Source organism: Gadus chalcogrammus, chromosome 22 (assembly GCF_026213295.1).
Source record: "Gadus chalcogrammus isolate NIFS_2021 chromosome 22, NIFS_Gcha_1.0, whole genome shotgun sequence".
NCBI classification, from domain to species: Eukaryota; Metazoa; Chordata; class Actinopteri; order Gadiformes; family Gadidae; genus Gadus; species Gadus chalcogrammus.
The window spans coordinates 17,769,305-17,778,523 of record NC_079433.1 but is presented as its reverse complement, the minus strand read 5'-3'; the positions used below and the strand labels follow the sequence as shown (position 1 = coordinate 17,778,523).

Here is a 9,219-nt window from a genome sequence, read left to right as displayed (position 1 = left end):
TATTAGACTTTTTTTAATTAAACATCATCTTACAAAATTCAGCAGCAACGCCATCTTACAAAATGCAGCAGTCAGGTACAATATAAAACAATGCGTAACAGCCATAGGACATCTGCAGGTCGAAAGGCTTGTGATGCTGCAAATCATCTCGATTTACAATGTACATATGGTCAATTTCTTCAACTTGAAAGGCATGGAGATGCTCAACATACACAGAATTTAACTCAATAAGAACAAAATGTATAGCCTCTTTTTTTAGGATTATTAAAACAATTTTACCAAACAATGGCATTTCTTCCTCAACATCTACACACACAGCAGATCCTATGTGATAGTCAATGCCGTCGCATTTCACCCATGAAGATACAGTAGAGGACCTATCGAGTTGAAAATATACACAGACCAGCTCTCCTTCATCTAATTCACTTAACATTTGGGTTTTTACTGGTCCTGATTCAATACCTCTAACCGTGAACGCCTCCCAATGATAGGCAATAGCTAACTGATGTTTTAATGCTAAAGGCTTTGTCACATTTTTAAAGTTTTTAATGCTAGATTTGAAAAATCTGTGCTTCGCTTCATATCTCATGGTCCAGACATGAAGTAAAGGACCGATTTTTCTAATAACAGAGGGATAATGGATCATTAAATGATGTTTGGGAATAAGATTGTGTGTGGGGTAAATTTGTTTGAATAACGTATGATGTTCGGCAATAAGAGACCTCAAGTCGACAGTCATTCCCTCAGAGATGTTAGGTGAGAAGACTATGTACACAATATCAAGCAGAAGCAACAGTAGATTCCAATGATTATCATTTTCTGGAACAACATTGGCAAAGATGAGTGGAATATTTCTCAAAAGACACATTGTTTGACTGGCATTAAGACCAAGCCCATTCCCATGAATATTGATCTTTGTTGGCCGGTTCTTACGGTCCAAGTATCCATAGCTATAACCATAAATTCTCAATAATATGTGTTCACTGGATAGGAAATTCTTTGCCAGGTAGTCAAACAGTAGCTTAACCTCATATTGTGCCACACCTTCAAGGAGGTCATGCATTATATCAACGACAACATTATCTACAACACTGAAATACCGTAACTCATTAAGAATGCTGTTGCGTTTGATGCCATAACATGAACCATCACCAGTATTCTCAAGATGTGTGTAGTGCTGTTCATTCAGTTCTTTAGATCGCAAAATGACTCTAGGATCATGTTCACAAAATACACTCTGAGCTGTGGCCTTGTCTGTAACACAAAACCTACAATAATAGGTGGCACTAAAAGACTCCACATACCCAAGGATACCATTTAAACCCAAATTATCACCTGTAATCTGTGATATTGTGCCATAGAGGTGCTCTTTTGTGAAAGACACTTCCATCCCATAAACCTCAAGTTTTTTCACATCATCTATAAAAGGCTTGAGTATTTTGTTTAAGCCGTACTTCTTAGCATCTTGTGAGTGGAACAAAGATATTAGATGTATATTCATCAAAGATGAATTGAGATGAGGTGGAAGATTTCGGAGTGTAAAATATAAACATCCAAGCTTATGCAACCCCGCCTTAGAACCTAAAGGGTTAGCCGTTTCAAAATCGTCATAATAAACCTGAATCTGTAGGGCATGAGGGCAGGACGAGAACAGCTGATTACTCTTAAAATAAGAGCCACCACAGAAGTCAGAATATAGATCACTGAATTTAGAAGATTGAATATGGCTGCATATAATTTTGTTTTTGAAAATAAACTCTAGCGTTTTAAACAAAGGCACATAGATGAAAGTGTCGTTAACTGGTACCTGTTTGTAATTTCCAGAAATTCTGTTTATCTTAGAATCGTATCTTACTCCTAAATGCACCTCTACAGGTTGTACAACTCCCCATTTGGAATAAAAATATTTTTTCCATTTGCTATCGGTGTTGAGATCAGCAAAAGGGTTCTCCAAATTTTCTAACACTTCCTCTACTGCACTTCTGCTCGGGTTACCCTCTGGCACGACCTCTAAGACCTGACGCTTTATTGAAGTGTGGATATCATTTAAACATTCCTCCATACTTTCTACAACTGACAAAATAACAGTATTTGCCACACCACTACCCTGCAACTTCGCAATAACAGAAGCACACATATGTTTTGAATCTAAAGAACATTCCCTTTCATTGATTAAGTCAGGATTTAAGTCAGAAGTTTGGACAGAGGGGGCACATCCATCTGGAGGCAGAGCCGGCGTACCTAAAGATGTGCTAGGTTGGGGTTCATCTGTCAAACCTGGTTCAGTCACATTAATGTTGCAGTGTACACGTTTCAGGTGTTTGCGGAAACCAGAGTAACTTCTAAATTCTAAGCAACAACCATCCTGAGCACATATTAAATTTAACTTTTTGCCAGGATACAACCCATGTAACAGTTTAAGGTGTTGAACCAAGGCCCCACTAGAGCCAAGTAGTGTCCTACAAATGTAACACCTATACATCATGCAGCAACTTTGCCCGCAACTCTTTTAGTTTCGGACTCTCTTTGGTTGATCCCACATCAATGTTGTAGATCGTTGTCTGGATAAACGTGTACATACTGCGAAGAGACTCATCGTAATTCAAACTGAAGACAAAATGGACCTTGAAAAGTTCATCGAATGCTGCAAGAGATGCGTTTCCCTGGCATGGGATGAGCTTCTTATCCATGGCGATGTAGAAGGCGCTGATGGCTCGTTTGGTGGTTCCAGAGGCAAGCAGATACGGCTGTTGACGTTCATCAGAATCCAAATGTTCATCCAGACTCCGGCATGACTGAAGGGAACATGGAAGAAAGGACAATAATAAGTATTCAAGTCTAAATCAAACCACAATTCAAAGCAGTTTTTGTACCGGAATTACAAACCTTGTGAAAAACGACCAGGTGGTCAATGGCATCCCTTGCACTGATCTTGTGACCCCTTTTCCTCCCAGCTGGCTGAAGTGACAGGATGTGTAACAGGAGGAGTAAAGTGGACATATCGCTGTCCCAACCTGGTTTGGGGAAGTTATATATAAAAATCCAGAATAAGGGATGATAATGAGATGGTGTTTTATAAGTAATTAGGCCGTGAGCTACGGGGGCCTTATCGTGCAACCCCTTCCACAAAATGAACATTTACCTGGGTGGTAATCTGCAGATGACTCCACTTGTTCCCCTCTGGCAGATTGTAAAAGGCGTTGCAATAACGGGGTCTGTACCAGGGCAGCGGCTTCTTTTATCAACTTTGGTTTGTATGAGGGCCACCTTTCCAGAAGTCTGGCTGCTGTTTCTGCTCCGAAGAGAAGGCTGAAGTCTTGAAGAACCTGGAAGATAACACAAATGACAATTGAGAATAAGGCAGTCAAAAAGCAGAATACTTCACTTGTAGCATTTACAGACTTACCAATCCTTTTGTGTCCAAAAGTCTTGGGAACATGGACAGGACTGATGCCGAGGTTTCAGGATTGTGGATGAGCCCCTGCCGGAAATGGAAGGTTTCTTGCATCTTCTGGAAGATGGTGTCACGCTCGTTGGTATGAGTCATCAAGGAAATGGCCTCTTTGCATTGCTCATCCTGAAGCTGATCTTCTTGACTGTTGTCTCTGACGAGTGTTGGACCACCTCCCATCACAACAGCAGCCTTAGATTAGATGAGATTCAACTTTATTGTCAGTAGCAGAGTACAGGTACAGAACCAATGAAATGCAGTTAAAAATTAAATGCAGTTACCTTAGGGGAACTAGATGACTCGGGATGATATTTGGTCTTCCGTTGAATAGTCTTGAGTCTCCAAGCCAGGAAGCCTGATCCACTTTGGGCATCATAGAAATGCTCCTAACAAAAACACAATTCTCTGTAATCTATGACCCTACAATGAATGACCAGAGTACTCTGGAAGAGAGAAAATTACACCTTCTCTCACATCACCCCTGCACAATGCTATATTCTTCCATGAACTAATATTTACAATTAATTGCCTCCCCGTTCCCCGTTTGTTGGCGGGGGGGGGGGGCACGCCTATTCTGGCGACGCATTCTCCGGTTCCGATCGTCGGGGGGGGTGTGAAGTCGGTGGCCTCCAATCTCGGAGGCCACCGGCCCACATGTGGACCCCAAAATATTAAATAGAACTTAGATAGCCTTTCTTTGACATTGGATCTTGCAGGGAAGGGAACAAAGTGACGATGCCAAGTGCATATTTCTCCTTAGTCAGTCGTTGTGTAATTCTCCTAATATGAACAAATAAAAATACAATATTACATGCTTTTTTTGTACTACATAAAATGGAAGAACCATGATTAACAAATAAGTTTAGGACTATCATACCCCTCTTTTTCTGTCATGTGTGCTGCTAAAATGTTCACCATCTGCCGTCTGGAACTGTCACATATTTTCCCAGTGTCCTCGTACTCCTTCAGGACTGTTGCACCACCAGGCTTCTCCAGCAGAACATTCTTCACCAACTGAAATCATCGCGAAGACACGAATCACTAGAAAATAGTCGTAACATTCAACAACAAAGTGAAAACTGTACATTGAGTAATGTCCTGCTTATTCTTTTTACAAAAAACATTCTGTGGTGCACACATCCAGGTGTTGGACAAAAAAGTAAAAGTAAAGCAAAAAGGCGAATATCCGACACATTTAAGCCTGTCCAGTATATGAATATTTGCACTCACATCTTTCGCTGTAACACACTGCAACATCTCTGCCCCCAAGCATGCCCTTTTGCTTTGGCTAAGTTCGACCTCACTACCCTGACTACTCAACAGGGAAAGTGTATCCGTGAGGCTACCTGAAGACTCACTGGCAGGCGACTCTAGCAAAGGGGGGGGGGGGGGGGGAAACACTTTCAAGTACACTTTAACCATGAATACCACAATTCCTCACTAGCAACATCTCTGCATTGCAACTCCATGCAAGTTGGTGTTTTAGCGTGCGTACGAACATACTTCACTATATGTAACATACCTCCTTCAGAATCATGAATGACCAAGCACACGTCCTTTGTAACCAACTCTGGAAACACATCAGCATCGACTTCAGTTCCTCCATCATCGGTCACTGTCAAGGTCTTGTCTTCAGGAATGGAGAACTTTACCCGAACTGAAATATATAAAGAAAAGAGAATCAAGAGTTAGTTTACCCTACATCTGAACATCTGAATAGAAAACGCTATAAGAAAACAGGTAAAAATAGGAATTCAAGAACAGGAACAGGGTTTTTTTCTTCAGTCGCTTGTTTTGGGCTTGTTTTCAGCGTCCCGGTTGCTTATTTTCTGTGAGAGTTGGCAACACTGCTCACATTGCTTCTACCCAAACGGTCCTGAAGCACTGAGAGTTAGCGCAAGCACATTTTACTTTGTAGCCCTAGATGTGGTCTGGATTTCCAGGCTACCCACACAGCACAATTAGACAAGTTAAGTTCAAGCTAATATCAGCACCTTCAGACAACCACCTCTTCACATTAACCTTGCCTATCTCGTTAGCACTTACCTTCAGTTATGAACATTTCCAAACATGGCTTAGATATCTTTACATATTTCTTCAAGTTGAAGTACTTCACCTTGATAATCATCGTCACTGCGTCACCGTGTCAGGGTGACATAAGGCTGGTTTATGCTCGGTTACGTAAGCGTAAGCGCAAGCGCAAGAGGCCCTTGCGCGCCCTTGCGCACCCCTTGCGCGACTTCTCACGTCTTGCGTGCGTCGGGCGATTTTTCTAGACTTGCGTCATTTTTTACGTAAGCTTTTACGCGAGCCGCCCAGCCTGCAAGGCTGTGATTGGTTTGCTGGTCTGGTTACTACTTCCTGTCTGGAGTATCACCCGGCAGGCTCATATACAAAAGCATTAATCTGAAGTGAAGTTAACTTTGCTGCCAACACATTATGTCGTTTTAAAATGTAGAGAGATATGCACATTTATACAACCCCAATGATCAACAACTTCATCACCCCTGTTCCTCTGTCTGTTGCCATCATTCACTGTGTATGGGGAGAACACGATCTGGCACATAAACAAACCAACGACTCCCACAGACAAAGACGTCATTCTCGAGGTCGTCTTCAACGAAAAACTTTCCTCCACATATTACTCCACCTACTGTTCTGGCGGTAAGTTGCTTGGCAACACGCGCAACCTAAAAGGGAGCATGAATTGCTTCGAGTAAATTTTGCGCAACTACGTAACACCAACGCTGAAGGCGGCTGCATGCTTCAGCGTTGGTGTTACGTTGTTGCGCAAAATTTACTCAAAGCAATTCATGCTCCCTTTTAGGTTGCGCGTGTTGCGCGTGTTGCCAAGCAATTTACCGCCAGAACAGTAGGTGGAGTAATATGTGGAGGAAAGTTTTTCGTTGAAGACGACCTCGAGAATGACGTCTTTGTCTGTGGGAGTCGTTGGTTTGTTTATGTGCCAGATCGTGTTCTCCCCATACACAGTGAATGATGGCAACAGACAGAGGAACAGGGGTGATGAAGTTGTTGATCATTGGGGTTGTATAAATGTGCATATCTCTCTACATTTTTAAAACGACATAATGTGTTGGCAGCAAAGTTAACTTCACTTCAGGTTAATGCTTTTGTATATGAGCCTGCCGGGTGATACTCCAGACAGGAAGTAGTAACCAGACCAGCAAACCAATCACAGCCTTGCAGGCTGGGCGGCTCGCGTAAAAGCTTACGTAAAAAATGACGCAAGTCTAGAAAAATCGCCCGACGCACGCAAGACGTGAGAAGTCGCGCAAGGGGGGCGCAAGGGCGCGCAAGGGCCTCTTGCGCTTGCGCTTACGCTTACGTAACCGAGCATAAACCAGCCTTGAAGCATGCAGCCGCCTTTACCTGATGATGAGAAATGAAAGTTTTAAAATGTCACTAATTTCAACATGGGCTAGAAGTCTAGCTAACTGGAAACAATGTGCACTGATTTACACCGGCAGCGTTCTACGCCCGTCTCACGGCCGCTTAATAGTTTTACGCCGTTTCTAAAGCGTCTCGGCGCCAGGGTTGCCAGATTGGCCCAGATTTCCCGCTCAATCTGGCAATCCTAGCTGCAGCGCGCTGCCCAATCTGGCAACCCTAGCTGCAGCGCGCTAGGGGCGGGAAATCGGGCCCGATCTGGCAAGCCTTCCGCCGGGGCTTCGGGAGGCTGCACTGGGCTCACTGCTCCGGGAGTGTTGTGGTTGTGCTTGTTCTAATAAAGAAACATTCAGACGGTGGCGGTGTGAACTGATACACCTGTTACGCTGACGTCTCTCCATGTCACCTAAAAATAAAAGTTTTTTTCTTTATTCATTCATTGCGCCGCCGGGTTCTCCCGACTCTCTGGTACTTCTACAACAAGTAAAGACTCACAGTGGAAGTTATCTCGGCTATGGTGTTGAAGGAATTGGTGGAAAGGTATTCAACGCTCTGTTCCGACCTCTCGGTCGTATGCGGACTCATCCGGCTGGACTCGTCCGCATACGACGAGAAGTCGGAACAACAGAGCGTCGGAGAAATAACATGTGGACTTCGCCCCTTCCTCCTCCATGTAACGGTTCAGTCTCTGGACTTTAGAGAGTCAAAGCCAACGTTCCTATCCCCCAGTTCCTTCTCCAACACGGCCGAGATAACCCCACACCGTGGTGGTGTGGGGTTATCTCGGCCATGATGGACATGTGTGGAAGTACCAGAGAGTCGAGAACCCGACGGCGCAGTCCTTAAGATTCATATCATTGAATATCCCGAATTTACTACTTTACAACCTCGTTGATGAGCAGAATTTAGAAAAACATGTACTTTTAATTCAGCCTCGACTTAACTTTACGTTTGACTTCGAGCGGGAAAGGTATCTGGCATGGTAGGCCTACATTGTTCAAACCTAGCGTTTTATAAAAAGCAAAATCACATTTATACATCGGAAAAAGCAACAGACAAATACTGGTTCTTTATCGATCGACGTTTTTCAAACGTAGACTCAATAAACATAACTTATTACCACAGAACTATGGACCACGTCGTGCTCACGCATCAGTTTCAGGCGAAGTAATGGCGAACTTCTTGGCGGAAGATTCAGGTGGATGTAAAATACCCCGGATGGAACTCCCAACACCGAATAGGCGTTGATTGACACTAACGCTGCCAATCAACGATGACGTTTAATTGAAGCTACACCATTAGTGTAGATAGTACAACAGTTATCACTGCGACGTCGTTAATTTGTCAAAACGCTGGAAATATAACACCCATGAATTTGCATTTCATGGATACATTTAAAGTTTTTTCATTTATTTAAATAATAAATTATGAAAGAAACGTTTAAGAACACAGCCTACTACACATACGCCATACTGCACTTGCGCTACTGTGCTGTGATTGGTCGAAGCTGTACTGTAGCTACTGTGCTAACTGTAAGTCCAAGGTCAGCCTTTGGGCTAAAGCAGAGAATGTCATATATTGGTAGACGGGCTCTGGCTAAACTAATTTAGCCCAAATGGGAAGCATATGAAGGGGGCGTTTCACGATACCTGTCAATCAAAATTGAATGGAAGCTTACGCTACTCCTCTTGGGCTGAATACATTTAGCCCATTCACAGGAAAAAACCCAAGATATATCATATATCCTGGGTTTTTCTGTCACTTTTTGGTGCTGTTGCTGCTTTAGGTTCTACCAAAATATAAAACAATATGTTCTAAGGTTTTTAATAATATTTTTTCATTTTTACTGTAAAAGGGAGGGAGGGCTTAGCCATGTTAGCCCATTTATACCAGCCGTCCCTGCTATCAAGGCCTGCCTATTCCGGCTGTGGGAACCAGGAATCTCATGCTGTGACCTAGGGATCAAAGGGATTTAAGATGCACTGGCTATCTCTTACCTGCACTTTGAGTTCAGTTATGTCAGTCCACAAAACTTAATAGTTCTGTATGGTCCTTTGTGAAAATTGCTTTATTTTTCTTGAAAGAATAATGCTTTGTCTATTTATATTATTATTACCCCACAGTATATATCAATATATCCAGTGTTGGGAAAGCTAATTTGAAAGTGTAGTGAGCCAAGCTATAAGGAAGCTCCAATATACATAAGCCACCCCCAGAGAAATTTAGAAAACTAAACTACCAAAAAATTGACAAAGGTAGATCGCCACATCAGAACCACCTTTTTTCATGCTAATTGAATGCTACCTCACTGATCAGTATAACTGTCAGTCAAACAGATACGCGGGTAAAAATGTTCAGTT

General features: G+C 42.7%; 1 protein-coding gene across 8 annotated transcripts; it reads right to left on the bottom strand.

Moving 5' to 3' along the window:
• On the bottom strand, positions 1 to 8,034 carry LOC130376301 (uncharacterized). Of its 8 annotated transcripts, XM_056583526.1 has the most exons (10): positions 7,976 to 8,034; positions 5,498 to 5,607; positions 4,974 to 5,108; positions 4,682 to 4,821; positions 4,367 to 4,465; positions 3,733 to 3,837; positions 3,407 to 3,643; positions 3,143 to 3,326; positions 2,887 to 3,014; positions 1 to 2,795 (listed from the first exon to the last, which is right to left on the bottom strand). In XM_056583526.1, exons 2-10 carry the CDS (start codon positions 5,577 to 5,579, stop codon positions 2,475 to 2,477), a joined length of 1,431 nt encoding a protein of 476 aa, XP_056439501.1. In that variant the 5' UTR covers positions 5,580 to 5,607; positions 7,976 to 8,034; the 3' UTR covers positions 1 to 2,474. The 8 variants fall into 8 exon arrangements, with proteins under 8 accessions (XP_056439501.1, XP_056439498.1, XP_056439503.1 ...); XM_056583523.1 differs by lacking the exon at positions 7,976 to 8,034 and having other exon boundaries at positions 4,329 to 4,465; positions 5,498 to 5,604; XM_056583528.1 differs by lacking the exons at positions 4,682 to 4,821; positions 5,498 to 5,607; positions 7,976 to 8,034 and adding an exon at positions 6,842 to 7,628.
• Positions 8,035 to 9,219: the final 1,185 nt, after the last annotated feature.

Coding starts and splice junctions, on each gene's coding strand:
- LOC130376301 (XM_056583524.1), bottom strand. CDS start 2,485: ATGATGTATAGGTGTTACATTTGTAGGACACTACTTGGCTCTAGTGGG.